The sequence below is a fragment of the Orbicella faveolata genome, unplaced genomic scaffold (assembly GCF_042242905.1).
Source record: "Orbicella faveolata isolate gen_17 unplaced genomic scaffold, um_ofav_v1 contig_26, whole genome shotgun sequence".
Taxonomy (NCBI): domain Eukaryota; kingdom Metazoa; phylum Cnidaria; class Anthozoa; order Scleractinia; family Merulinidae; genus Orbicella; species Orbicella faveolata.
This window is the reverse complement of record NW_028301554.1, coordinates 17692501-17711500: the sequence shown is the minus strand read 5'-3', so window position 1 is coordinate 17711500 and position 19000 is coordinate 17692501. Positions and strand designations below refer to the sequence as shown.

At 39.4% G+C, this 19000-nt stretch overlaps 1 protein-coding gene across 2 annotated transcripts in view; it reads right to left on the bottom strand.

Annotated features, from left to right (window-relative positions):
• Window positions 1–998: 998 nt before the first annotated feature.
• Window positions 999–19000, bottom strand: part of LOC110040051 (uncharacterized) — a 22745-nt gene continuing 4743 nt past the window's right edge. Inside the window, exons 4-16 of one of the 2 annotated variants that reach the window (XM_089295491.1) lie at window positions 15771–15824; window positions 14869–14945; window positions 13958–14059; window positions 12290–12439; window positions 11545–11648; window positions 9195–9460; window positions 8662–8709; window positions 7764–7852; window positions 6910–7126; window positions 6336–6401; window positions 5637–5776; window positions 2329–2466; window positions 999–1835 (exon numbers count right to left, since the gene is read on the bottom strand). In XM_089295491.1, the coding sequence (XP_089151617.1) occupies window positions 1766–1835; window positions 2329–2466; window positions 5637–5776; window positions 6336–6401; window positions 6910–7126; window positions 7764–7852; window positions 8662–8709; window positions 9195–9460; window positions 11545–11648; window positions 12290–12439; window positions 13958–14059; window positions 14869–14945; window positions 15771–15824 (1521 nt within the window). In that variant the 3' untranslated portion in view covers window positions 999–1765. Of the gene's footprint in view, window positions 1836–1975; window positions 2467–5636; window positions 5777–6335; window positions 6402–6909; window positions 7127–7763; window positions 7853–8661; window positions 8710–9194; window positions 9461–11544; window positions 11649–12289; window positions 12440–13957; window positions 14060–14868; window positions 14946–15770; window positions 15825–19000 lie in introns of those variants that run through there. The other variant, XM_089295490.1, reaches the window with a different exon arrangement.

The window sequence follows — 19000 nt, the reverse complement described above, 5'->3', positions numbered from 1 at the left end:
CCGTATAATGGTAAATATGAAAGGTAACAAGATTTCTATTCTCACAAAGTGAACAAACCTATCTTAAATTCCGATGTCACTGGGCTTTTATTTGTTTGTTTTCTTTTTTTTAGGGGGGGGGCGTACAAACTTGGGATGAGGCATGAAGCTTAGTCGGGGGTGGGGAAAAGGGCGGGGGCTTTTTAAAAGGGTTCGGGTTTACATTTTGAAACGATGTGGTGTCGGAATGAACAGTGTTAAGCATAAAACGAGTTGCCTAATGCTCGAACATCATATATTAACAACAATAGACGGTATTGTAAGAAGGGTATCTTTCTGTCGAAGAGCTCAATTTGAATATAAGTCCCCAGGGCCTATACATAATTTGTAGGGCTAATTATCAAAATAAAATGGTTTATGGTTGACAAACTCAAGTCAAATCGCTCTGAACAAATTTATTCTTTGTGTTCTACGAAATGTCTACATCACAACTTCTGAAGTATAAGCAGACCTTTGGCACACAAATTGCAAAAGCAATAATCGTTTCCAGAAGCACATCTTCATAACTGCATAATGGCCATTAAAATGAACCTACTACACTGTAAAAAATGACATTTTGCCACTGAGTTGGTTGGTGCCTTAACAGAGGGATTCCAAGCACCATAAGCTATCAGTTTCATCGACTGAAATCTCTTCGGCTAATTTACCGTAAAATTTCGATATGAAGCCCTTGGGAAGTCAGATCATCGTTCATAGGCTTGCTGGGCTTGTTTTCGATAGGGAGGGGGGGGGGGCTGAGTTTATTATCGGAAGACGTTTTGTATTTCAGACATTTGATATGGGGGATGTTGTGTCTCAAACATTTTAAGTGTATACAAGACCACTGCATAGGGTAAAATTCTCGGAACAAAATGATATGAAGAAAAAGATAAGTTCTGCAGTCAGTAATGAACATCACAGCTCTGAGCATTGTCTAATAAAAGGAAACAACAACATAACAAAAAACAAGAACTACAACAGAACGCTTACATCTTTCTTTATTCGGGAAACTTTTCGTAAGCAGGATTTTTTTTCACGTGGAACGAAAGTGGGCTTATTTTCCGGGCGAATTTTACAGCAGTTCTACAAAAATTGGCCAAAAACAGCACTTTCGCCGACCGAAAAAAATCAATGTTAGCATAACATCACTGGAATATATCATAAACTTTTTTCAAAATATTCTCTGCGTAAATGAACATTGTTTCCTAAATATAAAAGGAAATACTCCATGCATGCATTTTATGTGAGGTTTATAACAGCTTGTTCGTTTTTGGATATATATTGCTGGTCAGCTACCCATCATTGCAAGTGCATGGGCGCCCTTCGGTTGATGATCGTAGCCTCATACCGGAAACTGCCGCTTATAAGCCCTACGTTTATGCAACTTCGTAAGGGTTTTTAGATGGGCTCTTAAACGGAGAGGCTTATATCAGGGGGGGCTTATAAGTGGAATAAAAGAAACGTTTCGCAGTGGAGCTTGTGTTTTTCATATACTGGTTTTTAATTAAACTTTAAAACATCATGATAAATCTAACTCATTTCATGTTAAACTAGATGGGGGTTTTATATCTGGGGGGGGGGGGTGGGGGTTATAATCTGAAGTAAGTTTTTTGTCTACAGGTAGATGGGCCTATAACGGCGGGGGGCGGGGGGGGGGGGTTAAGAGTGGGAGGGCTTTTTAGTGATAGTTTACGGTATCCATTTGACAACCAACACTTGTAGCCGGACGGAGCAAGACTCGTGTGGTTTAATAGTTTTCATTACACGATGCCAATCGATTTCTCCAATGGCGCAGGTAATCCAAAGCATTGATCCACCTACAAAAAAGAACATCAATCATAATTGTTTGGCGACAAATTTGAATCAGGATAATGATAATGACTTTCGTAAATGGTTTCAACCCAGGAGTTCAGTTTCAACGAACCAGATTTACAACAACATCGACTGACAAACACTTCTCATCTGGCTCTAAAGATGACTTCCGCCTAGGCTGTCGAGACGTCAGCCCCAACAACAGTTCTTTACAAACTACCCTCACCTGGACGATAACACTGTACCGACGAAATAATAATTTTATTTCTGCGTTAAATAAAACTAGAAAGCCCCAGATCCGAGTGGTTTATTCTTGATGTTGAAGCAACACAAATGAAACAACCCGGTTGATGTTTCGTGTTTTTTTTTTGTTTTTGTTTTTTTGCAGGTATAATTGATACTGATTTAACAGAGTTCCTTGCTGTTCTCATATATAAAATATAGCTAGTTCCTAAACTAAAACAAGTAAAATCAAACGTAAACAAAACTTTATCGCACCTGAGTTTTTCTTGTTCGTCGTGCGCCATTAACTCGTACGTCCGTGTGGGTGTCACGACATTGAAGCAAGCGTTGTTGATGTCTTGCTGTGAAGAGGGCTGGTCTTGGACGGCGATAATCACATCAAGATCGATGAATCTACCAACGTAAACAACTGCATGTGAGAGGAGCCTAGGGATTTGTATTTCATGGATTTCTTAAGAAAAGCACAAGGCACGGGAAAGCTTAAGGGACTGGTCAAAAAGTATTGGGGGAGGGTGGGCCGGAGCAGAGAGAGAGTGGGCCATCAGTTTTTGAGCCCTTGGTAAGGGGTGGGTCGTTCAATTTTCAGCTACCCATGGGGGTGGGTCATCCTGTTTTTTTTTTTTTTAAAGTGCCACTGAAACGAAATTTTTGTATGTGAGATTTTTGCTTAGTAATAAAGTTTCAACCTTACTTGGAAACTCTGCAAACTTTTTTTTCGCATGCGGTGAGCGAAAACTGTTTTTTCAGCCGTTCGAAGTTGGCTGGTTAAGCCCAAAATTGGCGGCCATTTTGGCGCGGCCAAAACAGCCTAGTGACGTCACTGGTTGTATTACTCTCATGCTGCGCTGAAAATTTAGAGTGATTATGGGAGAAGAGATTACTGTTCGAAGCCCCCCAAAAAACATCTTAAGGACATCTCAGAGCTGTAAAGCAGATAATCACAGTAGCCTTAGACCTGAAGAGGTCGAGAGTCGATCCTGGGGCTTTCCAGTCTATTTAATTGGATATTTGCGGGATATTTTATGTAAGCAAGCAAACGAGTGGGAGTTCTTAGATCGCAAAATGATCAGGACTCTTGGTGAAATGCCAGCACTCAATTAAACAATATCTACACTCATAAAGTAAAAAAGACATGAAAACAAGAGAAAGCGGCTTTTGAAAATATTATCCGGACTGCTGCTGCACGAATCGCAGCAACAACGCTTCGAGTTTTCGAGTTGCTTCGCTTCGAGGAAACCGGACGCTTTGTGAGTTTCACGGCGGACGAGATTGTGCCACAGTGACCTTTAGTCCAGTTGTATCTGCTACATCCTACAAGTTATCACAACAGCAACGATTTAAGAAACCCTCTTCTTTTATATGAGGGAGCGAATTTAAACTATAAAGGTAAACTAAGCTGCCATGACCCTACAGGTATGTTTTCAGGAAACGAGAGAAAGCGTGACAATGTCGGCGGCGAAAGGTCATATATGCAAATTAGTTCAAATTCTGTTTAATGAACCTTCGAAAGGAGTGTAAACTAGTGACGTTTTAACGAATTGTTTTGAACTTGGATATTATTAAATGAAGATCATAGACATAAGTATGTGCTAAAGAACTCAAAGTAATCCATCGGCCGTGAAATATTGCAATTGGGAGATACGTGTAAAAGAGAAGCGAAATTCCCGCTTTGTTTACACTGATACGTATGCGGCGATAAAGCAAACCCTGCTGCGGATCACAATTTTCAAAGATACATTTTGTCTACCACAAGAACTCTCACTTATTAGTATCATAAAAAGATGCCCTCAGTGTGCAAAGAAGTACTCGACTCAAAGATGGTGGACCGTTAATAACTTCGTGATTGTGCGGATGGCTGATGCGCTTACGGCTTTTAATGCAGTAAAGTTGCCGAGATATATTCGAACCTTGTTAATAGACCTTAGATAAACGTGAGAATCCAAATTTCAGAACCAGGCTGAAAACAGACGACGAAATATCGTGTTTAGGCTTCAGGACGTGATACAAAAAAGTTGCCACACTCGTCTTCGAAATCTCCAATCGAGTACTCAAGATCTTCGAAAAGTATACTGAGCTGTTATAATCTGTAGCATTTATTCTGGTGAATCTACACTCTCTAGCGCCCTCCAACGTTTATGATGTGTATTTCCTGTCAAGGCTGGACAGAAATTACAAGGTAGAAAACTAGTAGGTATCGACAATATGAAGAATAAACTTGAATAACTCAAGTGAAAACAAGACAGAATCTATAGCGCTTCTTGCTTGAATACAACCAGTGACGTCACAAGGTCCTTAAACTCGGTTCCAGAGCCCGGACACAGTTTTGCTCCAAAAAGTCGATTTCAACATCTAAAAAAAGCACTTTCCGTTAGGATATGGCAGAAATAAAGTTCACCATTACTTTAAGCACGTTTGAAACTATAGATTGGGATAAAAAAAGAGACTACGAAAATTTCGTTTCAGTGGCACTTTAACGGGAATTGGCACACATTTGACACAATCGACAACAGAGGTAACTCCTTCCTGTTCCAAAGGACGAAACCTTTTCGAGCCGTTGTTGAAAAAGTACCCTTGCCTGGTGAACAATAGAGATGACAATTTCGTGTATTGTAAAATCTGTACGAAAGCTAAGAAGTCTAATGGATTGAGCAAGGAGTCCCAGGGCAGAAATTTTCAAATACTGCGCTCCGCGCTCAAGAACACGAAATGGCCAACTTGTGTCTACACGCTATTTGTCCCCAAGGGTGCGGGACGGGACACATGTTCATAGATCTGGGACTCGCAGTTTACAAGCTATGTTACTCCCAGGACTCACTACAGCCTTTTTGTTGATGGATCACTGCTCAACACGTTGCGAGGCTGAAGGCCTAGCGTGGAAGGTTAAAGGTCAAGTTTTCTTGGAGTTTACAAACATGACTTAAAGTTGCAATAGTAAAGGAAAACAATATTATTTTTAGATTATTTTGTATCATTAATGCGAAATAAATCTAAAACGTAAATAATACCACAATTTCATATACAAAATGCGATTTTCAACCTTCATTTAGGGGTGCGTCACTCAGTTTTGTGCCAAGTGGAAGGGGTGGGTCATGTGGGTCATGTCTAATCACCACATTTTCAAATGCTCCGGCCCACCCCCTCCCCCCCCTTCCAAACTGTACTTTTGTTTTGACCAGTCCCTAATATCAAATTACACTGCAGATCTCTTTGCTTGTGAGCTGACCGCGGGGGTATTATGACGTTGTTGTATACGATAGTAAAATTATGTAGTGTGTTTGACCTGACAACGGAGAAAGTCGTGTGCTCAAAACCTGGCCGCACCACAAGCCAGGGTGTGAATGTCGATGCTTGCCTCGGTTCTTAGATGATCTCGTGTTAAGGAAACGACGCTAAACCGTTGACTTCGTCTCCTGCACTTTCACTGTTAAAATTTGTAAAGACAAATAAGATCGTACAAGAAAACGACCTTCATGCTGACCTGCATGTTATAGTGTGCGTATGTTTCATGATCTCGATTTCGCTAACCATGAGCAATAACAGATCAGATATCTACCGATACCCACCCTCTTGGCAAGGTGTTGTTGTTTTTCTGATAGTAGTAGAGCCTGCCATCACGGTCCGTTGAAAACCAGCGGCGTCTCCATTTTCTTCCCGTGATTCCTTTCACGCCTCTCTTGCATAACCAGCCTCTGACTTGACACGACTGATTGCGAAAAGCAAAACAGTCAAAAAAGTAAACAAAAACAACAGCGCCGTGACCACGACTGGACAAACATTAATTATTGACAATGTACGACCAAAGAACATCCGTTTAAACTTACACCTCCACTCTATTTTGTGAACTATAAAATTCTCAATTGCTAGTTTTTTTTCGACCGGGAGCGAGCAGAAGCGGGCACACTCAAGCTGATCTCCATCTCTTTCAGATAAACAGCCAAACGGAAACTTTCGTAGCACTTGATTGAAAGTATTATAATATCACTCCTACAGTTTGTCTAACAGGCTTGATTTGATTCAATCACATTATTTTGTATGAAAACAACTACGACGTTTGCAATCAATGGTCAAAATCCACACTAATGAGGAAAATCCAAAATAATGTACTCCATCTATGCACGGTCATCTTCTTTTGGATTAGAAATTCAAATATTTCACAAAAAACCGCGCCAGGAACAAGAGAGACTCACTTAATGTTGGACTTGAAGTAAAGGAAATTCATTACAAAGAGAAACATAAAAAAGATGTAAACTTTACGTTCTTACTTCATAATCTGATGAAACTTTTTCCTTTTCTGTTGACTTTTCCAACTTGGATTCCGCTTCTCCGAGCTAAACGAAAGGAATCCATAAACATAAACTTGTGCAGACTCACAAAATACTAAACAAAAATAAAGAATCCTCGGCACAAGCAGTGCATTAATTTAATTACAATCATGGGATACTAGTAGCTCCGCTTTTCGTGTTTGACTACCCGTGCAGACAAAATAGAGCCCGCTTGCCCGCTATTGGAATCACTCTTTTGCGTGATTATGAGCCTGGGCATTAAAAAACGCCAAAACAACAAGGCTAACATCTAGCCAGCTGGACCTCACGCCTGGTCAATAACCTGTTTATATTTCTGCATCATAGGGTCAATACGTCACCTTCAGTCCGACCCAGGCAGTTTGACTTCAAAAGAATGGTGTGAGTCAACAGCCAGAGAGGGTTTACGAGTGAAGGACATTGTCCTGCTCAGCTTTCACTAGCCTTGTACTAACTCTGCCGTGTAAACAAGGTGCAAACTTCCCATGCCCTATGGCCCAACGTGTTTTGTCACACGTATCTTTTCATTACTTACCTGCGTCCTTAAGTCTTCCACTAACAACTGCAACTCTGTTATTTCTGCTTGTAACTCCTCTCTCTCCTTGACAAAGTCGGTCTTCTTGTATTTGGCCAGTAATTTCAACTGTTCCAATTCAGAGTTGATGCCTGCCTTCTCATTTTCCAAGTCAGTGACCTTTGTGACAAGTTTCTGGTAAGCAGCTCTCAGATTCATGTTGTCTTTCTCGAGTTGTCTGCAAACAAGACATTGATAATAGCACGAGAATTTTTAAGAGCAATTTATATGATTTATATAAATTTGCTATCAACAGCAGCTTTGACAATGTTATGACCATAGGGCTGTGGTCGGAAAGCGCGGTTTTCACTAGCAGTGCAAGCGCGAGGACAAGACATTTTCTATGTGTGATGTGCAAACAAACGCCGATGAAAGCACAAAGGCGGAGACAAGAGCGTCACTACTTCCAAGTCCCTTTGTACTATAGAGTGTAACATAAAAGATCCCCTTGTGCTTATATTATACTGTCTGCCGTCTTCACACAGCACAAAGGGAGTTCAAGCTAGTCTCGTACCCATATCTCACTCTCTTTAGCGTGCAAGCAAAAGCACAAGCTGAGGAAAGGGAAAATGTTGATTTTTCTGCTGCGTTTGAGCTTGATCATTGCTGTTGCTTGCGCTTCTCGCGCTTGCGTTACTTGGGAAAACCAGGTCAGTCCTTGTAAACACTGTCTTACGAAAGTTTTCATGATCACGTGACAACTTCTTTGTAAAGATCGCGGCAGCTTTGTGCCAAAACAGCCAGTCAAACAACTATACATCGAGCAATTTGATTGACTGAAAATCTGGAAATGACATGTTTCAACCAATACATACTCTACTCTCATTTGATTAAGACCATCGTCGTTAAGATTTCCCTGTAGCCATTCCGAAACTCTGTTTTCTTTACTTTCGGTGGGAACGCCCTAAAAAAAACACATAAAAATCACTTTGGTGTACTTTCGGAGTCTACAGGTAACAGTGGCCCTCCAATAGCACTTACATCAGTAACGATAAGAAGCACAACACCACTTAAGGACGTTCGCGCGAAAATTTTCCAGTCGATAGATTTTTTTAAAATTTTTTACTGCAGTCAGATAATGAGTTACTTGTGTCAGAAATGCAAAAAAAAAAAAAAAAAAAATGGGGGTCAACGACTTCGTTTCAGAGATAAAGCGTGCGGAAAACTAACCTGATTTTCAAAAATTGGCGCACGTAATTCAGCATGGTCTACAGGGATTTTTAATTGAAAATATCGAAGGTGAGTCAACGGAGGCAAACGATCTCAGTCATATTTTGTAGAAGTGGGTCTGTTGCGTAAATAATTCCAAATGTTACCAACTTTTTTCACAAAATTTAACCGTTTAAGAGGCATTTTAAACCGTCGCACAGATAAACGAAGAGCTAAAAAGAACGGAATTCGATGGTGCATTTTACAAAAATTTCTAAAAAAATTTCAAAAAACTTCTAATCGACAGATTTTCTTCATTTTTTCGTTAAATGTAGAAAATCGGTAGAGAAAATGATCCATCAAAAGAAAAATAGGGGTCACCGATCGTCCAAGACCGTTAAATCCAGGCAAAGCTATAGCAATGCCCATCTGCCCTATCATTGTTCATTTAATTTCTTAGCGCGCGCTCTCATGCATGACCTGGCTTGTGAATTTGCGTGCGCAGTAACGATGCGCAGAAACAATTAGCGCGAACGAATATTTACGGAGTTGTAATTAACTTACCTCGATATTACCTTGAGTGTCTTCAGATGATGAGTCCGATGGTTTGCGCTGGATAAATAACAAAAATAGGTTTTGCTACTTGATCGAATAAACAACATTAAAAAATTAATCAAGGAACTTCAATTAGACACGAGTGCTTTTCTTGCGCAAACTAACAGCGTGATACAATCATTCTGACTAAGAACTATAATATTTTTGATGGGCGAACTCTCGACTAACATTTGCGATTTGACCCTACCAAATTCCACATTGATGACGTGGGAGTACAGAGACCGACTGGTGTTTCCGATTGTTTGTATTTTCGCGCCAAAAATTCAAATAAATCATGGGCAGAGACACGACACAGATTTCTGGAGAGCTTACGTCATCAGTATGGAACTTTTCGGGTCCAGTTCTCGAGCAGGGGAGGAATCCAGTGAGTAAGGAAAGACATATGTTTACTTCGGCTTAACTAAAGATAGTCCGTCAAAACCCCCAGGAAGAGAGAAATTCAGTCAGCCGAATTTAATCCCACCGACACTTTTTCACCTTACCTTGTTTTTTCCGGATAACGAGAAATGAAATTTGTTTTTAATAGAACTCAATGAAGACAAAGGCGAAGTAGAGAAGTTAGCAGACAGATCTTCATCCTCCTCTTCCTCTTCTTCGCATTCCGTTAAATCTCCTAAGTTGGCGCTGACAACTTTTCTTCTTTCTCTGTTTCTTTCCAAAAGTTTGCTGCTCTTGCTTTCTGATTGTTCAGCTTCTGTTTGTTGCTGTGTGAGTGCTACGTCTCTACCAAGACTGTGATTTGCGTTGACTAGAATTGAAGGAGATTTAACCACCTAAGCCCCGATTTTACCATTTAAGTTCTCCTTTTGCATTAAATCACTAAGAATGACTGCCCAGTCTTATTAGCCCATTAAGGTTATTTTGGGCAGCCACGTACTCTTTTTATTTTAACTTATTTTTGTTCATTTAATTTCTAGCTGAGTACAAATAAAGTTGTTCCTGTTGTTGCCTTACTAATCTTCATATACTTCTTAGTGTGCTAGTAAAGAGTATCTGATCAGGGAACACAAGTTCCCGCTTCACTCTCCAACCTGACTTTTACTTAAGTTCAAGGGGAGATTGCTTACAGTCATTTCACTCGATGACTTTCAGTGCTAATTAAAAAAAGCATCGAGTTCTACAGTTGCATCTCATCGCTCTTGACTAGTTAATGGCTCTTTCTTCCGAAAGCTAAACAAGCCGGGAGCTATGATAGGCAGCAGCATTCGCAGACTATTAGCTTACCATTTTTCCATCAATATGAAGAACAAAGAGATTCTCGTGATTCTCAAGAATGACTGGGAAAGCCTTCCAAGATTTCGTGGAAGTGTGAAAAAAATATGAGAACAGAAGATAGAGTAATTTGGGGGATAAACCACTCTAAAATTCTTTTTACGTCCAATGCGACTTTAGAATACACAATCCAAACAAAACAAGAGAAATGTGTACTTGACAAGCACCCTTTGTCACAGTCTTTCTGTCTATCTCTCTCGCCGAGGTTGTCACAATCATCTCGAATCAACAAGGGCGAATGGAATAATTGCTTTAAAAAATTCTCCAGTCGACTAGATGATGTGGACAATTCAGTGTGATCTACACGGAGTGATGGTATAAAAAGGCGGGAAAACTGTGGCGCTGCGCGTGTTCACTTTTTGAGTTGAGTGAAGTATTTGTGCAAGGCGAGGGATTCGAAAATAGTAAAAACAGAGTTTCCTTCCGCAATGTTTCTCGCACAATCTCCTGTAAAGTTATCTATAGAGTAATACTCTGGAAAATTGCGATAAACGAGAAAAATGTGCCGGAAGAAACTTATACGCGTTATGCAAGTCAAATTAAGCAAGGGTTTCCCTCTTTACGTGGCTGTCATTATCAAACTCGATCACGCTCATTGAAGTATAAAAGGACAAGCCCTGGCAAATGTAAGGTAACAAACTTTACTGGCCCAATTTACGAACAGTTTTTCTTTTTTTCTACTTTACTTCTTCATTCAGATGCTTTCAGTGTTGTACATTTACATTTGATATTTTGTATCAAACTGATGTATCAAACCCTACATACAGTTGAGTTAATGGTTTACAATCTGTGGCTTTTTTCCGTTTCCAGGATGGCATTGCCCATCATTTCGTGTTTTTCTGCGCTAGAAAGGTCTCTAAATCTGCTGCTTTCAGCAATTTTTTTCGGCATAACTTTCACTCCCCGCCAAAAATACACTTTAAAACTGGGTGACTGCCCTCAAGGGTCCTTGAGAAGAGACAAAATATCCAGATTTTAAATCTCCAGCTCACCGAATAGAAAATGAGACCTTAATTAGCTCTTATTAACCGAGCTGGAGGTCTGTATGGGAGAATCTTGACCGAGGTCGTGAGTACAGACCGAACGCAGTGAGGTCTGTAAACACGACCGAGGTCAAGATTCTCCCATACAGACCGACTTAGCTCGGTTAATAAGATGTTTATTATATGGCAAAGAAGAAAACTTTAATTCGTTTAATGTAACTGGTTTGCTGACAGTTTGCTTGCGAACAGCGATGAGCTTAACTTAAACCTGCCGCAATTTGCTCGTCCTCTTTCCTTTTTTTTTTTTGTCATCAGGCTCTTTGGCACTTCCATAAATGATTAAGAAGAAAATAAAAGAAAATGGTGAACATTTTTGTGTTTTAGTTTGCTACTTTTTCAACGTAAAATGAAACCGGTCTAGCTAGATGCCGGTCTAGATGGGAAAATCTAGACCGCGGTCAATATCAATTTCAGCCAATCAAATTCGTGAATTCGGTAGTTCCCAGTCTTTGTGAGACACAGCCATATAATAATTTATAAGATTAAACAACAGAAATTAAGTGCTTCACTTTCTAACCTTGATTGCCCTCGCTCGGTATAACATCCGCAACAGGATTTTCGATCATGGCTACATTTTTGTATTCCAATGTTTTCATCTCATCTAGAAACTGAGACCAAGTGCTGCAAACAGAGGCGGAATCAAGAATCTTGTAAAACACTTATCCCTTCCTCATCCAAACAATTTACCTTGCTAAGATGCAGGGGGCGGGGATTTTGCGCGTGACGCTTGATTTGGTCAACAAAAAGTTGTACCTGAAACTTTATAGGAAATGGCTGGAAAGGGATTGCATCACGTGTGAGAACCATTTAGATAAATACCAGATATCAGAAAATAGATGAATACTGTAAGACCCGTGTTAGTGAGATGTGAAACTGTGGTTGTTTTGCGTAATGTGTGATTTGAGTGCGCTGGGCATAATAGTATCAGCTAAATACTAGAATTGTATCGCACTAAAATGTACTCCTGTTAGCTTAAATTAAAATACCACTTTCGTTAACCAGAACAGCGCTGTGGCTAGCGATAGCTCAAGCTAGCTCAAGGTAGCGCAGACTAGTGAATGGTTCGCAATTCCTGCATTTAGCTGTATGTAGCATAATGAAGACTGCAGAAGAGACTGCCCCTCCCACATTAGACAGGCCAGTCAAAAGAGACAATGCAGCTCAAGGCCTTGACTTTTCTGCTGGGCACATCAGCATTGTCCTTTGGCACAGAGCTTTGCCAGCAATGACCTGTGATTTCCGAAACATCTTATGTGACTTACTGTTTGGAACGGTCAGCAAATTTATCTGATTCGTTCGGTGTACTCTGGTCTTCTTCTTCCTCGTCATCACTGCACTCTGCCAGTTCAGACAGCCTCGATTTGAATTCTGCCTCACTTAGATGACTAAAGTTGCTTTGCATGTCATCCTCACTTAAAAAAAATTATAAAAATTTAATCAAAAATAAAAAGCCAACTGCATTGCACTTAACATAACAGAAACAAAAATTGTTCTTGAACCGTATTTTCAGCCCTTGTTCTCAACTTTCCAGTCATCAAACTAATAATGTAAGGAAGGTTCTAAAGATGTACACTTCCAGCTGGAGGCATATTGTTCAAGAACAAATTCTCTTGGATTAAAACCTGACATTCCAGATATTTCATATAAGGGGGCTATGTCACAACTTTAACGTCTGTTTTAGTTTCATGATGTTAGGTACTTTCACATTGATGAAAACATCATAATAGCACCATATATAAGAAACCAAAGTATAAATAAAAATGGTCTAATAGTACTGAGGAGAATTTATATAGATCCCAAGCAAAAAAAAGAACTGAAAAAAATTGACCATTTTTTCTAAGGAGCATAAAAATTACAGCTGCAATTAACTGAAACATGCAAATCTAAAATAGATAACAGTATGATGAAGTCAACATAAATTTCCTTTACTCAGTTACTTAACTTCACTCAGTTCTCTGACAGAGATAACTTGAGTCAGTCTTACAAGTACAAACTTTGATTCTGAATTGATAATAAATACCTCTTACAAACCGAGTTCGAAGGCCGTACTGTAAGTTATGGACCGAGTTTTTTGCCCATCAATTTATGGCCCAAGCGCAAAGCGCGCGGGCCATAAATTGAAAGGAAAGAAAAAAACAAGGATCCGTAACTTACAGTATGGACTGAGAAAACAAGGTTAATAAGATTGTTATATCTCTACTGTGCATCTGACGGGTTCAGGAACGATTTCTATTCATACAGAACGGCCTCAAATTTCTGACGCACCTCGAAAGCTAAACTTACCTAAGAACTGTAAGTTACAGACCAAGTTTTTTCCCCATCAATTTATGGCCCAAGCGCAAAGCGCGCGGGCCATATATCGAAGGGAAAAAAAAAACGAGAATCCGTTACTTACAGTACGGACCGAGGAAACGAGGTTAGTAAGATTATTATATCTCTACCGTGTGTCTGACAGGTTCAGGAATGATTTCTATTCATACAGAACGGCCTCAAACTTCTGACGCACCTCAAAAGCTAAACTTACCTGCTAAAAATGTTAAGAACACTTTGCGATAAATCACAAAACATTTTGGCAACAAAAACAGCTTTAAATTTTAGTGAGCCGTACAGTGGATTACGGCCCACTAAATTGACCAATCACAGTGTGCGTACTAACTGAGAGATATAATAATATGAAATATCATACATGCACATTAGCAAGATTTAATGCAATTACACATTTGCAGGTGTAGACAACTTAAAGAGTTGTCAAAAGAAAACATGACAACAGGTTTAAAAGGTGTGACAACCATGATATGTGAGTTTCAGCTTAATTGTTGAATGGTTTTTAATATTGATAAAAGTGAAAGAGAGAAACAGGATTTAAAAAACAACATAAACTGTAAAGGCAAGTTGACGATCAATACAACATCAAAGCAAGTCCAACTTACTCCACTCTTCCTTCCTTGATGAATTCACATTTCACTTTTGCTCCAACCCTAGCAGAGGCAACCTTCTTTGAAAGTGTTTTAAATTCCATTTCCAGGTCAAATCTACAGTTTGCCAAGAGACATGTATTATTGATGTCTAATTAAATACTTGACCCTCTAAATCAACAGCAATAACTAATAGTTAGCAGGCTTTTAGCCAGACGGGTATCCAGGTGTCCTGTGGACAGCCACTTATTAATAAAAGAAAATCGTTTTATTTTTCATATGTTGCCAGCTTAAGAATTGTAATCATTTGTCAGGCACTATAGCACATTTTGAAAGGCCATTCTTCAAATCCTGGCTAAAAGCCTGTCCCTCAGAATTTCTTAGATATTAGGTATTCTTCTTTTACAACTATTTTTGCGAAAACCACATATCATTTTTCCACTTGTCAAGCATCATTGATAGAGAAAATGGAGCATTACACGTTAAACAATCTATATGGGACAAGAGATTATTTTACATGTTTAACAGATTTAAAATGTGCATCCCTGATGTGTTAACAAATTCAAACATTACAAAATATAAGACCTTTCATAACACTGTTGTATTAGATTCAATTATGGTATTTAAATGTTAGCCCCGGATGCTTCTTTTTTCTTGGTTCATTTCACTAAGAATAAATTATCCTTTTGGAATCAGCAAGTACCACATTGTGCCTGTAGAGAAGACAATTTGAATGTTCTTTTTAAAAAGTTACCACATTTTTTAATGAAGCATTGTACAGTAGGCCTGCAATACATACAGAGAAGTAGATACAATTATGTCAACATCATATAGGTTTGCAATGCATACCTAAAGCTAATTAGGCTACATGTAGCATCACAAGTCCACACATTATGCATGCAGGCAGACTTTCATTATAGACTTACACTTCTGTTTCTGCAGAAGCATACTCTGCCATGTTACATGGGAATATAGCAAGCTTCTTTCTTGCATCTGAAGTAACCTGGAAAGAGAGTTACACACCATAATGTAACATGTTTGGTTTTCCCCTTGAACTAAACTCATTGGAAATTAAAATAGAAATTTGCAGAGGTATATCCCACTGTTTCCAGATCAAAATTATTTGAATTTAGAAGTGTTTGCGGAGGGAAGAAAAGCAGAGAACCCAGAAAAAAACCCTGAGAGCAAGACAAGAACCAAAAACAAACTTAGGGCCTGTTTACAAGGAGGGAGGGTTACCCTAGCAAGTGGGTTAACCCTAGCTGGAGGGCAAAAGATAGCCCGGGTTTACTAGCGAAATTTCACAGGTAGGATAACCCTACAACCCAGGACAACTTAATGCGCGGTTACACTCAAAGGGTCTGGAAACAATTAGAAAGTTAACCCGGGTGGGCAGGTTAACCCTAGCCAGAGTGTTTACAAGGGAAAAAGTTAACCCACCTGCCAGGGTAACCCTAGCACGCAGATAGGGTAACCCGCCTTCCTGCATAACCCTAGCTGCCTTGTAAACATGACAAAGAAAAAAAGAGGAAATGTGTGAATGCTGGGGTAACCGGCTTGCTAGGGTAACCCTCCCTCCTTGTAAACAGGTCCTTAAACCTCTTATGATCGACAAAAGGTCCAGGATTCAAAACCGGGCCACACTGGTGAGAGAGAAAACTGAAACTGCACTTTCACTGCCATGCAATTAAGTACCGGTGCTGAGAATTTTGAAATCTAATTGCACTCATGAGAACATTAAAATTTTATTAATTTTTATTAAGTCATTCTAAGAGAGTGGTCTAAACTGTGCAAAGAATTATGGTTAACTACATTCATTGCAACTTACATTTTCAAGAACAAACATGTAATCTTTCTTTTTAAACATGACTCCAGTAAAATCCTGAAAAAAAAAAGACAATTAAGGTGGCTCAAAACAGTTTCCAGCACTTAGATTTTGATGGGTCATTAAAAACCACTCTTTGTCACTTAATGCTACAATCATGGTATCACAAAATGTCCAATCATTGTGAGCATGTTGTCATCATTTTTGTGACACAATAGGTTACCACAGCAAAAGTATGACCTGCTAAAAACACCCTTAATTACAGCTTTAGGGGCTTAATTATAATTCAAAAAAGGCATGATGAATTTTTATTATATAATCAACTTTGGATAAGCATGATTAAAGATGCAACTTTGGGCAAAGTTTAAAAAAACTCTGTACACAGGGTTCAGAGCCACCTTATATTTTCAAACATTTAAGGTGGCTCTGAATCCTCTGTACAGAGTTTTTTAAAACTTTGCCTTAAGAGTAAATGCCTATAAAAATCTACCTAAATTGCCTATCAATGGCACAGGTCGAAAAATTAATTTCGCTTGCATTTTGCCCGTAGATAGGTCCTAGTAAGAATAGAACCAGGCCATAGTTAGTTTCTGCTAATACAACTTTCTTTGGTAGAAATATGCCAAAAACAATTTCGTCCGATTGGGCTCAAAATCTACTTCCGTTTTGCTGGATTTTCCAAATATTTGATTGCTTCGCGCTCCGCAGAACAGCTACTCGAGAATCTTTCAATGGATTTTATATTTAGTTCAGGTCTTTGTAGTATGACTGAGTGAAAAATAAAATAAATCGAAGTTAGTTTTGAGCCCGAAACGAGATCAAACAGACACGCAAAATTTTACAATGTGTTGCAAGCGAATTATTGCATTAAAACATCGCCATATTTTTCTATGGGCTATAACTTTAAATACCATAAAAACACTTTCTACGGATTAAATATGCACCCACCTGTTAGGATATCAAAAAATATCTCTGGGAAAATGGTTTTAAGTCGCCCACCTTGGTCTGTGTTTCTCATAGATTTTGCCCAAAATCCGTTGTTGGAATGTAAACAATTTCGTGACGCGGATAGTTACTCTCGAGTAAATAATTGTTTCCAACAATCCGATGAAAGCAATTTTTGAAACGTTGTGTGGATAAAATAATGGAATTTTTTTGTATAAGTTAGTATAAATATGTATATTTCATTTGCATTGCAACACCCACGACATCCCTGATAAAGAACATGACTACAGTGCTCCGGGATATGATTCAGGTGAATGATTTTTAACATTTGTTTATTTCCCCAAGATTGCTCAGTTTAATTTCACTGATAAGTCACAATACAGTGGCAGTTTTAGACATACACTTAACCAATCCTCTATGGTTTATGGCAACTGAATCATTGACTGACAAATAAAGTCAAGTGGAAATATCATCAATTCTCAGCTCTTCTAGCGGTGTAGAAAATTTGTACTTACACAATACGCTCAAACTCAGCTAGAAAACCCGGAATTTCTTCACATTCAACGGTTTATATTCATTCACATTCACGATCGAAATATTGCTTTAACACAGTGCAATATTCATTCAACATTTTCTGTGCACCGCCTCCGCGCATCATTAGGTCCCAGCTCACGCTCTACAATTTCTGAATGCAATATGGTGGACGAAGGAAGCCTTACTATATGAAGGGGTAGAACAAAGACAAACGACCCCAAGCATACACAACTGAACATAAACATTACATGGGCTAGAGGAGATAACAGACTGCTCGATGCTTTCGGATGAGCAAGTAGATAATCTCGTACAACGTTTTATGAGTGATCATGGGACTTTGCTTGGGTATTCCTTGGTGACCGGACATCTTCAATCATTATGGGTCTTAGAGTTCAACAGGATGGAATCAGGGAGAGAATTGACCATGTTGACCCTGGAAACTCTAGAATCCGCTGGGCTGTCGTAATTTCTAGGAGAGCATATTCTGTGGCTGCTCCAAATAGCTTGTGGCATATTGACGGACACCATAGCCTGGTTACTGTCAAGCATGGGGGTATTGATGATTTTCCTTTTATTAACCTTTAATCTTTAACAAGGTACTCCTAAAACAATGTAAAAAAAAAACTATACTAGCGTTGTTGTTGTGGTTTTTTTTGTTTAAATGTTCTACTAATAACAGAACTGTAGCATTGTCCTAGATTTGTTTCCCTCAGCGACGCAAAGGTTTGAGTGGCCATCAAGGGTGCGAAGTGATCATAGGGGTGAAAATGTGAGGGTGTCTTACGACAGCCCAGCTGATTCTAGAGTCTCCAGGGTCAACATGGCCAATACTCTCCCTCTTCCATCCCGTTGATTGATCACTCATCATGAAACGTTCTACGAGATTGTCTAGTTGCTCATGCGAAATCATCGAGAAGCCCGTACTCCACAATACGACGTTTCAATGTCCACCTTGAAACAAGAAGCATTTGAACTTTGTCCACATGAAACCCGACGATCTTTGTTGCAGAAAGAAAATAAAAATTAGAATTAAAATATTTAGAGAGGAAGAGCAGGTTTTCATTCAGACCCTCTATCCTGGTCGAATTGGGATTTGGAGATGCTGTTTTTTTGTGGGGGGAGGAAAACCGGAGAACCCGGATAAAACCCTCAAGCAAGGCGAGAACCAACCACAAACTCATCCCCGGGTCAAACTGGTGGGAGGCGAGGGTCACCACTGCGCCATCTCTGATCCCCGAGAACTACCTCCGATATTGAATATTGAGTTCGGAAGACCTCAGGGCTGGTCACAGAATACACTGCAAGGTTTGTGCAGTTTGATGAGTCGTAACGTATCCATTCTCCATGCAAAAGACATATATCTCCCAGTATTTCATTCAGTGCTGCCCTATGATACTGACGAAAGGTAGTAATTGCTGGAGAGCTACACTCGAGCCTTATTTGGATGTTCTCTCTCAATCCTACTTCCGCGGTGTTCCATTCCCATTCGCACTCTTGTAGGAGATCGAAAGTTCCTGCCAATGTAACATTTGTGTTTGGGGTCTTTGGTCTTTGTTCTACCCCTTCATATAGTAAGGCTTCCTTCGTCCGCCATATTGCGTTCAGAAATTATAGAGCGTGAGCTGGGACCTAATGATGCGCAAAGGCGGTGCGCAGAAAATGTTGAATGAATATTGCACCATGTTAAACCAATATTTCGATCGTGAATGTGAATGAATATAAACCGTTGAATGTGAATGAATACATCCCGTAAA